The following is a 16,109-nucleotide window of genomic DNA, read 5'->3' as shown; positions in this document are numbered from 1 at the left end:
CACCCCGAACCTGGGGCGTCGGGGCAGACGGGGCTGGGCTGAGACGGCGTGTCGAAACCCGTGGCTGCGGGGTGCGGGATGTGAGGGTGTGGGGCGCGGGGCTCGGGGAGGCGCTCACGCTCGCGCTCGTGCACGCAATTGTGCAGAGACGCGGAGGTGCGGATGCGAAGCGCAGTGGGACCTCGCCAGTCACCCGGGCGGAGGCACCTTCCCGGCCACGTTCTCGTCCTCGGATCCGCTGGCGCCTGACTGCCCCTTCACCTGCGGCGCTCTGCGGGCACAGGACGCACCAGGTATATAATTGTGCTCCCTCCAGCTGACTGCCCACTGATATCCCCCTTCGCCCTCACTCCCTAGGACACTCGGGTCTGTCCGTGCCCTCCTCTACGCCCCACCGGCCTCACGTTTTTGCCCTGATGCTGAACCGCAACCTCCCGTTCCACCTCGAAGACCGCACTGGTGATTTCATGGGGTCCGACTTCGACGAAATCTACGACCGGCTCTTCCTCACTGTGTCTCGCCCAACACCCTCGCATCCTGACGCGGAGACAACGCTGCTCGTCTACGACACCGGGCGGCGATCGAGTAGTCGACGACAAGCACATGCGCCGCGCGACGTACAACCCACGGTCGTGCTTGAGTTTGGGGTCGGAGGCGCGCTTGGAACGATCACGTTCGTGCGCTCCGGGTCGGGCGTGCCCATGAGCCACTTCCTGAGGAGGACATCCATGTTCTCGGGGTGAGAAGTGTGCTTTCCTGCTATCCCACGGCGTGCTGATCGCAATGCTAGGTCACTATCGCGCAAGTTCACGGCCTCGAACGGGGAGGAGTACCGCTGGATACATCGCGCAGTCAAGGATCAGGAGTGGGCGGTGCGCAGCACGCTGGCATCCACACCCCGAACCCAGTCACTGACCCCCACCCCCGCGCACAGTGCGTCGACTCGCACGACTACGTCGTCGCGCACTACAACCTCCGCCCGCCAGAAAAGCCCGCGTACAACACCTCGGGCAACCTGCTCACCATCTACGAGCCGTTCACGCACCTCGCCGTCGGTGCGTCTCCGCCCCCTTCATCTTTCCCCATCCGTCCCACGCTGACGCCGTCCGCGTCCGTCGGGATTGCGCTCTAGAGATCCTGGCGACCCTGACAATCATGCGCTACCTAGCCGCGCACAAGTACTAGCCGCGCGCGCCCGACCATACCCAATCTCGCTCGTTCGCGCTGCGACGCGTCCCTGGCGCGTCCCGCCCCGCGCCCGCGCTCCGACCGCACGGAGGTGCGCGCTGTCTTGTGCGCGGTCCGGCGCAGAGTTGGAGGGTGAGGAAAGTATATTAGTTCACGCTTGGCAGTAGTGGCTGGCGCTCTGCGCGCGGCTCGTAAGTAGCATATCATTATCGTATCCTCGGACATCGCTGTACCATCTGTAACACCATCACTGTACTGTACAGTAGCACGTATATTCAGTTTCTGCACGTCTCAAGCCTCGGTATTCAAAGCGAGTGTCTCCTGGTGCGTCCTTTCTTTCCTACGCGATCGTACTTAGGGCGTGGTAGCCGGTCGCGCACGGGACGGGTTCGGGTTGGTTTTGTGAGTGGCCTGGGTTTACACATCCGTTACTGATGGTGACTTTCCATGCCCCCACCCCCAGCTGTGCAAAGCGGCCTATGTATGCCCGTCTGGTCACTACACGTTGCTTACGTCGAGCAGGCCATAGCAGGCCGTGTTACCACTGCGGCTTTCGGTAATATTCCGGCCCGGTCCATCAGCCATCAAGGGATAAGGCTGCGCAAACGCTGCGGTTGACAAGACTGATCAGCACGGCGTCCACCTCTGGTTCGCTTGCCAGTGACATTGCGAAGTATTTAACGGGGCCTCAAGGGGGTCGCCCCCAAGGTCGACCTCTATTCTCGTCATGTCAACTCTTCGCGAAGCAGGTCAGCACTACTTCCCCAAATTTGCCGCGCGAGGCGACTCACATGATGACACCATAGGTTTTTTGGAGCAGTACTACAACGTACGCTCTCGCACCGAACTGAACTCCTATGTCTTCTCCGTTGTACGATATGAACACCCTTCGGGATCACCCTTGACGAAGGACGTCCTCTACCATGCTCTCTCTACTGTCATCCTTTCCATCCCGGAGCTCTCCGCTCAGCTCCCCGCACCGCCAGCACCACCGATGTGGACGCGAATGTCGAGCATCGACTTGGACGCCGTCGTCACCTTCATCCCAGACGCAGCCACAGACGCCACCCTACAGCACGAGCTCGAAGCCCGCATCTCGATGCCCATCCTCATTCGTGACGACGTCCCTCGCTGGCGCCTCTTCGTCTACGCAGACGGCACCATCGCATTCGCCTACGACCATGTCATTGCCGACGGCCAGTCCGGACCCGCGTTCCACCGCGCACTCCTCTCTGCACTTTCCTCGACCCCGACACCCGCCACACCAGCGAACATCGTCAAAATCCCCGACGCGGCCATGCCCGCGCTCACGCCCGCACTCGAGGTTGCCATGGACGCGTCCGTCCCGCTCCTCACCCTCCTCCACACCATCTTCTTCATCATCTTCCCCTTCCTCGACTTCAAGAAGCGCTCCGCGTGGACGGGCAACCCTATCCCTCCCGCGCGCGAGCTCGCGTGCCGCGTGCGCATCCTGCGCGTCTCCCCCGCGGACGTCGCCGCGCTCCTCGCCCTCGCACGCGCGCACGGCACGACCCTCACCGGCGCGCTCCACGCGCTCGCCATCCTCGTCCTCTCGCGCCTCGTGCACGCCTCCGGCGCCGGCGCGCGCGCCACGTCGCTCCCGACGTGCGTCGCCGTCTCCCTCCGCGCGCACACGCGCGCGCCGAGCGCCGCGCTCTGCAACCACATCTCCCCGCACCTCGAGCGCACCCCGCTCGCGCCCGCCGCGCTCGCCGCCGCGCCGGTCTCCGCGCGCACGTTCCCGTGGGCCGAGGCCGCGCGGCTCACGCGGGGCCTGCGCGGCGGCGGCGCCGGCGTCGTCGCGGGCGTCGGGCTGCTCAAGTACGTGCACCCGAAGTACGAGGGGCTGCTCACCGGGAGCCTCGGCAAGCCGCGCGGGGAGGCGCTCGAGCTCTCGAACCTCGGCGCGTTCCCGAAGGGCTCCACTGGCACCGAGGACGGCGGGTGGCGGATCCGCGACCTGCTGTTCGTGCAGGCGAACGCGACGCTGGGCGCGGCGGTCAAGGTGAACGTCGCGAGCTCGCCCGACGGCGCGATGGGCGTCACGGTGACCTGGGGCAAGGGCGCGATTGAAGACGAGTTTGGGGAGGAGTTCGCTAGTGGGTTCTCTGCCGGGCTCGAGGCGTTGCTAGGAGCTGAAAAGTAGACTGGGGAGCCCCCCTAGATTAATTGGTATTGTCTATCTCCGTTTCGTTGTGAATGTCGTAGTTCTCTGTTAGAACTGAGGCTGTCCATCCTCCGCCTGTTTTTTGTTCCGAAGATTGCTTGTCCTCCGAGGGGAGGAAATTGGAAGGAAACCTTGCCCATGACTGCCGCATGCACATCCCCGCAGGAATATGCCCATGCCGGATGTGTTATGTTTTGACGTCATCATCTCAGAGCGCCTGTCGGGCCGCTGTGCCGCGAAAACTCGAGCTCACGCGGCTGCAGATTTCCTCTCGAGCCTATCTTCCAATCCACCATGTTGATGTCCTTAGCCCCTACCTCCTCATCCTATCTCTTTCTTACGCATGACTTTATCGTCACCGAAGAGACTTCGTGAAGGATCTGGTATACCGTCATCGCAACTTGTTCGATGCTACCTTATCACGGTGTTGAACCGCTGTTCCGTCCTATTCTACCGCGTCGAGACCAAACCCCAAGTTCACACCAGAGGAGGCTGGATACGGAAGAGATGTTACGCAATCATCGTGATGCTCGAAGTGCAGCCGTCTTGCGGTGAGTTTCAAGCGATTTAGTCGGCCCACTGTCGGCGATGTTTCTGCAGAAGCTCGCATCTGACGGGAACATGCATACAGCACGCATACAGCATTGTGGTCCATGCACTATTTCCAAGAGCTCTCTGTTGCATTTGTATTTCTGATTCACGGTGACTGTAGTCGGAGACCAGAATCATGGACGAGGGGCTCGGAACTTGACTATTCAAACCGAGTCGTGCATATAAGACGGTGGCGTACTTGGTGAGTCCGGCTCGATATCACATCCAGCTTCCCCCCTATCTGTACCATTTTGTCGCAACGGGCTGCGGTCGCGGCAGATAACATATCATGCGGGCCGTTCATCCCGTCCCTTCCCACTCCGTCTATCGTTCTGCTCCCAGGTGTTCCCGATGTTCATACCACATGCCACGGCCTCCCCGGAAGCATATAGCTTGTGCTTGTGATGAGCAGGGTTACAGCATGGCCATCTCGAAGGTGATACCTCATCACGATCTGCGTACGCCGTTCCGTCTGACTCTCTCATAGGGTGCCAGCCAGTCAGCACACATGCCGGAGATCTCTGGAACGTATCTTCGCTCGGCATCAACTTCTCCGCATATATTCTTCCGCGCATCCGAGATTGTTCTGAGAATGACCCGTGATGTGAGACATGGGATTCGGGACCTCCTCATTGCACCAAGTTGTCCGTGAGTTCAGATCTCGTTTGGTCAGTTTTTGCGAGCCTACGACCCTGGAGCTGGATATGGTTACCTTTGGAGGCGTGTGTTCTGACAATATTGACAGTAGGAAATTCTACAAGGCTCTCGGGCCCTGGTTCATCAGCCGCAACCTCCCTTGGTCAGATTCCAAGACTCTAATTCCCCGCATGACGTCACGCTCTTCCCGTGTCTTCCACGCGCTCTCCGTCGATCCGCGACGGCAAAATCCTGGCAAAATGGCTCCGCGCCCAGAGCACGCTCTTCCGGACTGACCATCCCACCTGATCGTCGAGGCCGAATTGCCTCATCGTCAACGCGTTCACCGGATATTCTGTGAGGTATGGTAGGAGCGGAGTATATAGCCATGGGACGGGGTTGAGAGCAACCTCAACTACACCTCGCCTACTGCACCTCCAACGACGACGATGAAGTCTGCCCTCGCGACTGCGGCTCTCCTCGCCGGATCTGCCTCCGCACACACGATCTTCCAAAAGCTCTATGTCAACGGCGTGGACCAGGGCGAGCTTGTGGGCATCCGCGCGCCCGACTACGATGGCGTACGTCACTTCATTTTCCTCGACCCTGCGGAGAAGACTCACCAGAGCTTTTGCAGCCTATCATGGATGTGACCTCTAACGACGTCATCTGCAACGGAGGTCAGTTTTCGGACGCCCTTTTGCGATACTTGCCTCCTTAACATACATCACCGCGTCTGCCTTAGGCATCAACCCGTACCATACACCTATCTCCACCGCCGTCATCGACGTTCCGGCCGGCGCAACCCTTACCGCAGAGGTAGCTGCAATCCGGTCGGCGCCTGGATCCGGAGCTTATTCTAACTGCTACCATCCTTAGTGGCATCACACTCTCAACCAAGCCGCGGGCGACCCCTCGGACCCCATCGACGCCAGCCACAAGGGTCCGCTCATCTCCTACCTGTATGTCTCCCTTATGCCTCCTGCAATGACCCCCGGTCTCGTCTCACGACACTCACACTTCCAGCGCCAAGATCCCCGATGCAACGCAGTCGAGCGTGACCGGACTGAAGTGGTTCAAGATCGCGGAAGAAGGGCTCGAGCCCGACGGGACGTGGGCGACGGACAAGATGATCGCCAACGCGGGCAAGGTCACGTTCACCGTCCCCAAGTGCATCGAGGACGGCCAGTACCTCCTCCGTCACGAGATCATCGGTGCGCCGACCGCTTCGTGCGTCGTTCCCGCCTTCTGACCCGCGCGGCGCCCTGCAGCGCTCCACGCCGCGTCGAGCTACCCCGGCGCGCAGTTGTACATGGAGTGCGCGCAGCTGAACATCAAGGGCGGGTCTGGGGCCAAGACGCCCTCGACGGTGTCCTTCCCCGGCGCGTACGCCGGCTCCGACCCCGGTGCGTCTTCTGCTCGTGGATACGTGGAGCGTCGAGCTCATTCGGTGCTTCCCCCGCGCGTGTGCAGGTATCACCATCAACATCTACTACCCGACCGTCAAGAACTACACCATCCCCGGTGCGTTTCGTGCTGGAGGATTGCGTCGACGCGTGCTGACTTCTGCGATGCGACGGCAGGGCCTGCGCTGTTCACCTGCTGAGCGTGCGCGGATGAGCGCGAGCGTTTATGTAAAGTGGGCAATATGCGCATCACACTGTCTACATATGTGGCAAGTGGGAAGCACCTGGACCCTGCGCCCTGTTGCACCAACGCCTGCGTCCGTCCTGCATCCGGCGCGTGCATCGCGTGTGCGATGACACGCCCGTTTCGCGTCCTCTGGCCGATGGTCGCGCGAGGCAATTCGGCGGAGCGCGATGTCGGGAGTCATGCACACACGCGGAGCTCGGCGCGCGCTCTGTAACGTGTGCACAACACTTGTCGACTGCAGGCGCGCGGTGAGCCGAGCGTCCGCGAAGCCGCGTCCGGCCGGTATCTGTGCGCAAGGGCGAAGGTGCGCACGCGACGCGCATGGAAGCCTCCCGGGGCATCGTGTCGTCCTCGCCGAGAGCACAGACGCACGGGTGTCGATGGGAAAGATGCACCGAGCGTGTATTACCGCCGCACGCGAGACGTGCGGACGAGGGTGTAAAGATACTAAGTATGAGGGGACGGGGCGAAGTGCAAGTGTTCAGATGCTCCTCGGCAGGGCCGGGAGGCCGCGCGGGCAGCGGGGCGCGGAGCCAGGTAGTAAGGAGTGTACGTATGTAGACTGGGGAGGTCGTGGTCGTGGGGGGCGCCGGCTGCAGCCTGCGCGAACGGAACACAGGACGGCGTCCGTCAGCGCGCCGCGACGAGGGATGCGCAGGGACGCTGGCGGTGGCGTTCGAGCGCACCGTGCTCGACCCTGCGCGCGGCCCGTTCAGCGCGCCCCAGTGGGGACCGCGAGGGTGACCGTGCGGGTCGCCGTCCAGACGGTGGTAGTCTCGATGGTGGTGACGAAGGGGTCGACTGCGGGGCGCGCGCGCGAAGTGAGCCAGGGGGAGTGCACGGCGAGCGGAAGGACGGCGCACGTACCCTGCATCAAGCTCACGAGGACCTGGGAGGCGGTGAAGGTCTGGGTGGTGACCGCAGACGAGAACGAGACGGTCGCGGTGGAGGGGTCGAACGTCTCAGCGGCCTGGGGCTGCGGTGTGGAGTCAGTTCATGATCGTAGTAGGGATAAAGGACGCGCGAAGCGGGACGTACTGCGGCGGTGGCGGCAGCGACGAGGGCAGCGAGGGAGATGAGGGTCTTGAACTGCATCGTGCGGAAAGAAGGGAAGTCGGGTCGGTCGGAGGAAGGCGGGGGTGAGCAAGGGTGAGGCTGCGGCGGGAACTTGGAGAAGAGTGGAGGCAGAGGCAGGCGGGGCGAACTTTCTGCGGCGGCCTCGGGTCAAGCAGGCACTTATAGAAGCCAGGGCACGATACCGCGACGCTGGTCGCGCGACGGCCGCGCGATCTCATCAGAGCCCCCGGCGAAAGACGCGGGCGTCTGCACTTGCGGTGGCCCGCAGCATGGATGAGCGATATATGCGATCGCGAACGACGGTGCGTTCTGCATGCCCAGCACGCGCGTGTGCTCGAGCCGGGTATGTCTAGGCGCCCCAGCCGTCCACATGCGGTCCAAGCTATGTGCGCGTCGCGAAGAGGCGCGTAGGCCCCAGCAAGGAGCGTTGCAAGGCGGTCGCGATGGGCGAAGACGGAGAACGATGAGCAGGAAGGGAAAGCTTGGCGCGCGGCTTCAGCTCCTGGCCCGATTGACAGAGGGGATCGGCTCCCGGGCATAGCCGCCTGCGCATCACGATCGCGCAGCTTCTGGTTCCGCAATCTCAGATTCGGCCTCCTGTCGCGCAGCAGCTGCGGAGGCAAATCCGGCACAAAACGCTCATTTCCCTCAGTAGCACCGATGGTGGATTTATCACCTATACATTCCTCGCAAGGGAGCGTTGCACAGATCCGGAAGCATCCGCACTGACTGATGTATGTAAATAGGTGCTCTAGTTCAATCCGAGAGTCCCAACACTCCAATCGCATTGCGACTGTGCGAGTGAGCTTGGGAGTGCGAGCCGAAGGCGAAACGGATGTCCCCAAGCGCAGAACGGGTCAGAAACGGATCCAGGCCGCTGTTCGGAGAACTCTGACCGACTACGGAGCCGAGGGGCCGCGAGGGCCGCAGAACGAATATCAAGCGGCGGTGAGCGCCGTTTTTTCCCGCAGGAAACCATGAAAGTGATGAACGTCGAGCAGCGGGCGGAAAGGATGAACTAGTGTTCGGCACTTGTCGACGATGCCGACGGAAAAAATAGCACACGGACCAGCAGGCAACTGTGTGGAGAGATGTTGATTGGTGCATACGCGAAATGCACGCTCGTACGTTAGAACGTTGTGGCTTCGCCATTCTATATACACAACACCGCCTGTGTTTAGTCTTCGCGCTTGCAGTAGGCTATTATTACCGCGCCGAGCTGAAGTGGAGTGCATAAAGTTGGGAAAAGCTGTTGTGTGCGCGCAATAGTATCAGTAAGTAGGTCGACCTCGACACGGGGGCATCTGCGAAGTGCTCGGACGGATACCCGATGTTTTCGCCCGCCTGTCACGGCACCCGGGACAACTACAAGTCCCCAATGGTGCAACCGGCCCTTATATACATGCCCGCAGGCTGAGAAAACTCGCCCACCAAGCGTCATCCATGCAGAAATGCCGCACCTGTACCCCGTACGCGGGATATAAATGATCAGCTTTTTATATATAAAAAAGACAACTGCAAGTCCAGCGTCACCATCAGCGTCCTACATAGCCGTCCCCAGCACACCGCGGTGCACTTGAGGTTGAACCGTAGCTTGAGAACGTACCGTGTAGAATGTGATGTTGACTCGCGACGCAAGGTCCTTGCTCCGCAGCACCCGGGCCCCGGGGACGCCGGCCGAGCATCGGCGAAGGCCTGATGCGGGGCATCTCCAGAGACGTCGGAAGGCGGAGAAACCGAAACGCGGGGGCTTCAAGCGTTGGGTCAGGTCCGTGGGGACCTGCGAGATCGCCGGCGGTTTGCGCACTCCGCGACGCCTTGAGGGAAATTAGGGAAGCCGACTGAAGTTGAGGCACGTCGCCCAGGGGAGAACCGACGCCGTACGGTGAGGGCATACAGCCCAGAGATCCTCTGTTTGTCACGATGTTTTAGGAATGCGCGGTGGAGACGTACATCATCGCCCCGTCTCTGGACAAGCAGATAGTCTGCGTCAGATCTGCGAGACGATACAGTGGCTGCGCTGGGAGGACTTACTGTTTGGAAGGCCTGCCAAGCCTCCCCAGCTGGGAGACAAGGTCATGCGCAGCTCGAGCCGAAGCGAGCGGCGTTTCACCAGGAGTCGGGCACATGTACATGCGTAGTTCGCCTGAGAGCTATGAACGCTTAGCGGGGCATGGTGCTAAGGAAGTGGAGACCGTAAGCACGGCAGAAAGAGCAATCCAAGGTCAGCGAGGCGTCCAATGTCGCCGATGGCTACGAGTTCACGCTTGCGCTGCCAAATATGTGCGTTGTTGTTACTGTGAGCTATGCAGACGAGTGAGTGACATTGACGAAGGTGGGAGGTGGAGACGGCAGCGGGCGCTTGCTCACAGGCAGCCGAGACGGCGTCGCTGAGTCAGCATCGACGCCGCCGACTATGGATGGTCCATCAGACGCGCGCAGCTTGCTTTCGACCACTTGATCCCGAGTCGGTCTCCATGTCTACTTCAATGTACCGCCTTTCTGGTATTTCCCCCGCTGCAAACACGAAAAGACAAACTCACTGGTCAGAAAACCCCACAGCTCATGCAGAATGCGAGTGAAATGTCAACTGTGCTTGAACTTGGCTGCCACGGAATATCGCACTCCGAGCTGACTCGTCACCTTCTCCCTTGGCTAGAACGGCCTGGGCCAAATTTCCCGGGCGTGTTTGTCGTCGCCCGTCGCAAAGAGGCACCGGGCAGAGTGGCTAGGGTTCGCCGCGTTCCTGGTTGGACGCTATGCGACGGACGCGCGACTTTTGCGATCGGGATCATGCCCCGCGTGTGGAGGATGCACTCCAACGAGTCTCTGATGCCCTCCCCGCCTGCAGATGCGGCGGAGAGAGGCGGGGCGAATATAAGCAGCGGGAGCTCCTCCGAACGGTCCTCACCAACTACCGCTTCTTCTGCTCTCCTCGTCTCCACCGAAACCCTCCTTATTTCCTCTAATCCGGCATGGCTTCTCTCTCCGCCACCTTTGCGCCCCTCATCGCGCTTTTCTCTCTCGGTCGCCTCGCCGCCGCCGCCGTCGGTCCCATCGCAGACCTGACAATCAGCAACGCCAACATTACTCCCGATGGCCACACTCGTGCGGCTGTCGTTGTCAATGGTCAGGTACCAGGCCCGCTCGTTGTCGGCAACATGGTACGGCTCAGTCAGAATTTATTGTACTTTCTTGTGCGGATCACTCATCGCCATTTGGTTCTAGGGTGACAACTTCCAACTCAACGTCATAGACAACCTCACCAACGACACGATGCTCACGGCAACGACCATTGTGCGTGCTCGTTCTGCGAAGTGTTTGTGGCGGTATGCTCACGATCTGCTTTCCAGCACTGGCACGGCTTCTTCCAGAAGGGCACGAACTGGGCTGACGGCCCGGCTTTCGTCAACCAATGCCCCATCTCAGCCGGCCATTCTTTCCTCTACGATTTCACGTCCACCGACCAGGCTGGCACCTTCTGGTACCACAGTCACTTGTCGACCCAGTACTGTGACGGTCTTCGTGGCCCGTTCGTTGTGTACAACCCGAATGATCCGCACGCCTCCCTCTACGATGTTGATGACGAGTCCACGGTCATCACACTCACGGACTGGTACCACACTGCCGCGGCGCTCGGTTCCCGCTTCCCGTACGTCATCAGTACTTCCCACTTTCGCGATGCCGCTCACACGTTTCTTCTCTCTCAGCTTCGGTGGGGACTCGACCCTCATCAACGGCCTCGGACGCACGACGACCACCGAGGGGGCCAACGCTGAGCTGACCGTGATCACCGTCACCAAGGGCAAGCGCTACCGTTTCCGTCTCGTCAGCATTTCGTGCGACCCAAACCACACGTTCTCGATCGACGGCCACAACATGACGATTATCGAGGTCGACGCGGTCGACCACACCCCGCTGACCGTCGAGCAGCTCCAGATCTTCGCCGGCCAGCGTTACTCGTTCGTGCTCACTGCGGACCAGGACGTCGACAACTACTGGATTCGCGCGCTCCCCAACATCGGCACGACCTCGTTCACCGGCGGTATCAACTCGGCGATCCTGCGCTACGACGGCGCGGCGGAGATCGAGCCCACTACGTCGCAAACGACCGACCCCATCGTTCTCAACGAGGCCTCCCTTGTTCCTCTCTCTGACCAGGCGGCCCCAGGAACGCCGGAGGTCGGCGGCGTCGACATGGCAATCAACCTCGACTTCAGCTTCAACGGCACTGCCTTCTTCGTCAACGGCGAGACCTACACCTCTCCCACCGTCCCCGTCCTCCTGCAGATCATGAGCGGCGCGTCCTCCGCGACCGACCTCCTCCCCGGCGGCTCCATCATATCTCTCCCGAGCAACTCCACCATTGAGCTCTCGTTCCCCATGGTCGCCGCCGCCCCCGGCCAGCCCCACCCCTTCCATCTGCACGGGCACACCTTCCACGTCGTCCGCTCCGCCGGCGCGACCGACTACAACTTCGTCAACCCGCCCCAGCGCGACGTCGTCTCCACCGGCACCACCGGCGACAACGTCACGATCCGCTTCGACACGAACAACCCCGGGCCGTGGTTCCTCCACTGCCACATCGACTTCCACCTCGAGGCCGGCCTCGCGGTCGTCATGGCCGAGGACGTCCCCGGCGTCAGCTCGTTCGTCACGCCCTCGGCTGCCTGGGAGGACCTCTGCCCGACGTACAACGCCCAGTACGTCGCCAGCGCGTGAGCGCGGTCCCCTGCCCCGAAGGCGTTCGAGCGTCCAGCACGGACTGCTCGACTGCCCGCCGCGCGCGCGCTGGAGTAGACATGGTGCTCCGTCGTGGCGGCCTCAGCTCGCACGTTCGCCTTTCCCCTCGCGCACTCGCCGCTTAAAGTTGGCCTGCCCCACGCGTGCAAGCGCTGCGTCGGTATGTGGGCGCCTCGTTCTGCGCTCTGCGCTCTCCCCTCCCCTCCTCCCTTCCCTCGCTTCGGACTGGCACGTGCAGGACTAGAACCCCCGGACCACATATCGCTTTCGCGCACACTCCCTTCTACATATCGCTCCCTACGTAGTACTGCTGCTATACCATACACTTACATCTGTACGCTAGTCACCACAACCCAGCTGCTCTGCGTTGTTAGTCCTCTTCTGCCTCTCACCAACTGCATGTGGAGCATTGAATTGAAACCGATCATTTTCATGTTCTATCTTTGTCCGCGTGTGTGTACGCACGCGCGAGTGCGCTGGACTCTGTGCAACGTTGCGCAATTGAAGGTGCTTCGCTTCGCCTGCGACATGCATGAACTCAGAGACTAGTATTGCGCGCAAAACAGCTACAGTCAAACCCCTCATAGCGCATACCTATCATAGTGCATACCCCCACATAGTGCATACCTTTGGCCTCTTCCCGAGTTGGTATAGGGGCATAACGCATACCCCCCCGCATACCGCATACTGCATACCTCGGCCGGGGGGTCCATAACGCATACCTGCCATATATAATCAGCATTAGCGCCTCGCATGTATGCCTTGCATGCCGCCCAAATGTGGGATAACCTTCCCATGTGCCCTTCTAGCAGCCTGGAATAGCCACACGAACCATCGGGACTGACCGGGGCTCAAGCACGACTTGATCACACCCCCGGCCACCTTTGCCTGCCTCCGCAATGTATCCCTCTCGCCTTCCTCTAATCTGGTCTTAAGTGCTGTCCTCGAGAAGCAGGTGAAAGAGCGCCGAACGGCCCTTCAAGCTTCTCTTCAAGGTGGGAAAAACATCTCGCAGTCACTGATTACTTTACTCGTATTTAGTCTATGTAGGGGGGGCGAGGTCAGATAACAAACGGGAGGAATGTGCGCGCGAGGAATGCGCGTGTGAGGATCAATGCGCGCGCCAGCCGCCAAAAAGGCGCGCTGCAGAAGGGCGTCAATGGGTCTCCCACGATGAGCGCTTCTCTCATACTGCATACCCCCACATAACGCATACCTCGGGGGCCTTCCCGAGGGGTATGCACTATGAGGGGTTTGACTGTAGTAAGTACTGCCTGCGACAGCCGATCCAGATTGCGCCTGCGATCGACACCGGCGACTCGATCAACAGCACGTCCACGTCGAAATCAGCGGTCAACCAGTCACCTCCGCATTCACCGCGTCCGCCATCGGGCATGCGTGCATCGGAGAGCGCGCCACGCGATTCCCGCTAAGCTTGCCCCTCCCTGGCGTTGAGCTGGAGGCTGGTCAGCATGATGACGTCAGCAGCCGCAGAGCATTTTTTCGTGCTTGTCCCTGTTCTTCTAATAAGCGCTGACTTCCTGCATCCCGCGTTGACCGGCTTCTTCATCTTTATCCCATCACGCCAACGAGAGAACACCCGTGATCGTGACAGAGGCTCTTATTGAGCAACTATCCGTACCTTGACACACTATAACGTCGTGGCAGTCAAGAGACGAGGTGCATTGTGCTCAAGAAGGGTCGATGAGGAAGGCGAAGTTGCGTCAAGACAAAGCAACAACATCGATAGGCCAGCGCTCGGATTTACCTAGTAAGTATACTCCTGCTTACTCTGTGAGATGCCCACGGCAGCCCACCCCTCGTTCCCAGCGCTTTGCAACCGCGAGTACAGATCTACCCCTTCTTTGACGAATGGCCTACGACGAAATCTCCATTTTTGGTATGGAAAAAGCTCGTCGAGTTTCTCCTCTACGTGCTCATCCAACAGCGGCGCCTCGCCGATGGTCATCAGGGTAGGCTGGCCTTAATTTCTATGTCCGCTTCCGGACTGAATGCTTAACTGCAGGTGTGGATTCACTGGATCACGCCGCGAACCGTGTCCGCCCGAACTATGGACGATCGTCTTCCGAGATGTTCACGGCACTCACACTCGTTCATCGGCCGAGCCGCTTCTCTACGACGTCATCGCGCTCACTGGCGACTTGTCCTTACGCTGAGCGCAGTCGGAGCAGCACACCCTCATGCGGGCACGTGGGCGTCGATGGGGGAGCCGATGCACCGCGTGTGTATTACCGCCGCACCAGGCGCGTGCGGATGTGGCGGGACGAAGACGTGGGAGTCTGGAGATGGGCTTGGGGCCGAGACGGACGGGGTCCACGAGAGGCCGCACGGGCGGCGGGGCGAGCATATATGGGGCGTGAGTATGTGGACTGGACTGGCCGCGGATCGTCGTCGTCGTCGTGGGGGGCGCCGTCTGAAGCCTGCGCGAACGGGGCACAGGACCGTGTCGGTCGGCGCGCCGCGACAGGGGATAGGCGGGCAGGCTGGCAGTGGATCGTGCTCGACCCTGCACACAACCCCATTTGGCGGGCGTCGGTGGGGGTCCGCGACGGTGATTGTGCGCGTCGCCGTCCAGACGGCGGTGGTCTCGATTGTGGTGACGAAGGGCCCGACTGCGAGGCGCGCGGGAATTCGTGAGCTGGGGGAGCGCACCGGGAGCGAAGGCCCTCCATCATGCTCACGAGGACTTGGGAGGCGGTGGTGGTGACCACGGACGAGAACGAGACGGTCAGGATCGAGGGATCGAACGCCTCGGAGGCTTAGGGCTGCGGCATTGGACGTCGGCACGTGAGCGGAGGACTAAAGGGGATGAGAAGCGGGACGTACCTCGGCGGCGGCTGCGGCGGCTGCGACGAGGGCAGCGATGGGGTTGAGGGCCTTGAACTGCATCGTGCGGAAAGCAGAGAGGCCGGGTCGGGGGGAGCCCTCAGGAGCCTGGCGGGGGGTGAGCACGGGTGGAGTGGCGGCGGGAACTTGAAGAGGGGGCGGGAGAATTGAAGGCGGAGGCAGGCGGCGGGCGGGCATAATTATAGAGGCCACACTCGCCAGGGCAGGAAGCTGCGACGCTGGTTGCGCGACGGCCCCGCCATCCCATCAGCCTAGAGGCGCCTGCACGGACTTGTGAAACGACCGTGTATTCTGCATGCCCAGCACGCCCTTATGCCCAGGCTGAGGATGGGGCCATGGCACTTCGGCGGTTCATATGCGGTCTAACCTATGTGAGCATCGTGAGGCTACAGGAGAGAGGTGTAGGGTCGAGCACGAAGCGTTGCAGAGACCGTTGAGGGGTGAAAAAGCAGGCGGCTTCCTCCGGCCCGATCGACGGAGGAGCCGCTGACGCTCCCCAATCTCAGATTCGGCCTCCGATCGAGCAGTGTGGATTCGGGGATTGCCCCCGTCACTCCTGCAACCGTGTTCTCATGCACATAATGTTACTGGTATCCGTGGTTCCGCGTGATACGAGCTCTTGAGTATGCTGAAAAAGACATGTTTCCGTGAGCCCTGCAGACGAGTTTCGCCGATACATTGAAGAAGGCAGCGACGGCAGCGGGCGCTCGCCCAGGCCGCCGCTGAGTCAGCCTTGACGCCGCAGGCCCCATCAGACACACGCGCAGCTTGCTTTCAACCACTTCGTCCTACGCAGTTTGCCTCCGTCTTCCTTGTCGATGATCTTGAGTCTGTCTCCGTTTCTACCCCCACGTGCCGGCTTTCTGATATTGCTCCCGCAGCAAACATGAGAAGACAAACCCAGTCGTAGCACAATGAAAAACATCTAGAGCTTGTCCGAAAACCCCACCGCCAATGTAGGATGTGAGTGAAACGACATCTGTGCTAGTAAAATGCATCGCGGATAATGGAGAAATCTGACTCTATGGAAATTTTAACTTTCAGCTGACTCGTGGCCTTCGCTTGAACTGGCCTGGGCTCAATGCCCGGGTGCATTCTGTTGTCGCCTGCTAAAAAGACACTGGGCAGAGTGGCTAGGGGTCGCTGCATTACTAGTTGGATGCGA

General features: G+C 60.8%; 6 protein-coding genes across 6 annotated transcripts; 4 read left to right on the top strand and 2 right to left on the bottom strand.

Moving 5' to 3' along the window:
• Positions 1 to 416: 416 nt before the first annotated feature.
• BXZ73DRAFT_89296 (uncharacterized protein) lies at positions 417 to 1,185 on the top strand (the record flags this gene model as incomplete). The annotated part of the gene is made up of 4 exons (XM_048025227.1): positions 417 to 739; positions 791 to 872; positions 935 to 1,055; positions 1,133 to 1,185. The coding sequence occupies 4 exons, from the start codon at positions 417 to 419 to the stop codon at positions 1,183 to 1,185; spliced, it is 579 nt and encodes a 192-aa protein (XP_047879069.1).
• A 730-nt stretch (positions 1,186 to 1,915) lies between these two features.
• Positions 1,916 to 3,355, top strand: BXZ73DRAFT_89295 (alcohol acetyltransferase-domain-containing protein; the record flags this gene model as incomplete). Its single annotated transcript, XM_048025226.1, has 2 exons — positions 1,916 to 1,937; positions 1,995 to 3,355. 2 exons carry the CDS (start codon positions 1,916 to 1,918, stop codon positions 3,353 to 3,355), a joined length of 1,383 nt encoding a protein of 460 aa, XP_047879068.1.
• Positions 3,356 to 5,052: 1,697 nt separating this feature from the next.
• BXZ73DRAFT_100194 (glycoside hydrolase family 61 protein) lies at positions 5,053 to 6,209 on the top strand (the record flags this gene model as incomplete). The annotated part of the gene is made up of 8 exons (XM_048014503.1): positions 5,053 to 5,184; positions 5,241 to 5,283; positions 5,349 to 5,422; positions 5,483 to 5,565; positions 5,630 to 5,817; positions 5,875 to 6,009; positions 6,077 to 6,127; positions 6,187 to 6,209. 8 exons carry the CDS (start codon positions 5,053 to 5,055, stop codon positions 6,207 to 6,209), a joined length of 729 nt encoding a protein of 242 aa, XP_047879067.1.
• Positions 6,210 to 6,968: 759 nt separating this feature from the next.
• On the bottom strand, positions 6,969 to 7,351 carry BXZ73DRAFT_100193 (uncharacterized protein; the record flags this gene model as incomplete). The annotated part of the gene is made up of 3 exons (XM_048014502.1): positions 6,969 to 7,057; positions 7,124 to 7,232; positions 7,295 to 7,351. The coding sequence occupies 3 exons, from the start codon at positions 7,349 to 7,351 to the stop codon at positions 6,969 to 6,971; spliced, it is 255 nt and encodes an 84-aa protein (XP_047879066.1).
• Positions 7,352 to 10,308: 2,957 nt separating this feature from the next.
• On the top strand, positions 10,309 to 12,055 carry BXZ73DRAFT_44983 (laccase; the record flags this gene model as incomplete). The annotated part of the gene is made up of 4 exons (XM_048019428.1): positions 10,309 to 10,497; positions 10,562 to 10,630; positions 10,687 to 10,985; positions 11,044 to 12,055. 4 exons carry the CDS (start codon positions 10,309 to 10,311, stop codon positions 12,053 to 12,055), a joined length of 1,569 nt encoding a protein of 522 aa, XP_047879065.1.
• A 1,450-nt stretch (positions 12,056 to 13,505) lies between these two features.
• Positions 13,506 to 15,121, bottom strand: BXZ73DRAFT_100191 (uncharacterized protein; the record flags this gene model as incomplete). The annotated part of the gene is made up of 3 exons (XM_048014501.1): positions 13,506 to 13,539; positions 14,750 to 14,847; positions 14,924 to 15,121. 3 exons carry the CDS (start codon positions 15,119 to 15,121, stop codon positions 13,506 to 13,508), a joined length of 330 nt encoding a protein of 109 aa, XP_047879064.1.
• Between the last annotated feature and the right edge of the window lie 988 nt (positions 15,122 to 16,109).

The sequence above is a fragment of the Epithele typhae genome (assembly GCF_022376455.1).
Source record: "Epithele typhae strain CBS 203.58 chromosome Unknown BXZ73scaffold_16, whole genome shotgun sequence".
Lineage (NCBI taxonomy): Eukaryota > Fungi > Basidiomycota > Agaricomycetes > Polyporales > Epitheliaceae > Epithele > Epithele typhae.
Note: the sequence above shows the minus strand (reverse complement) of the source record. Positions and strands in the feature narration are given on the sequence as shown.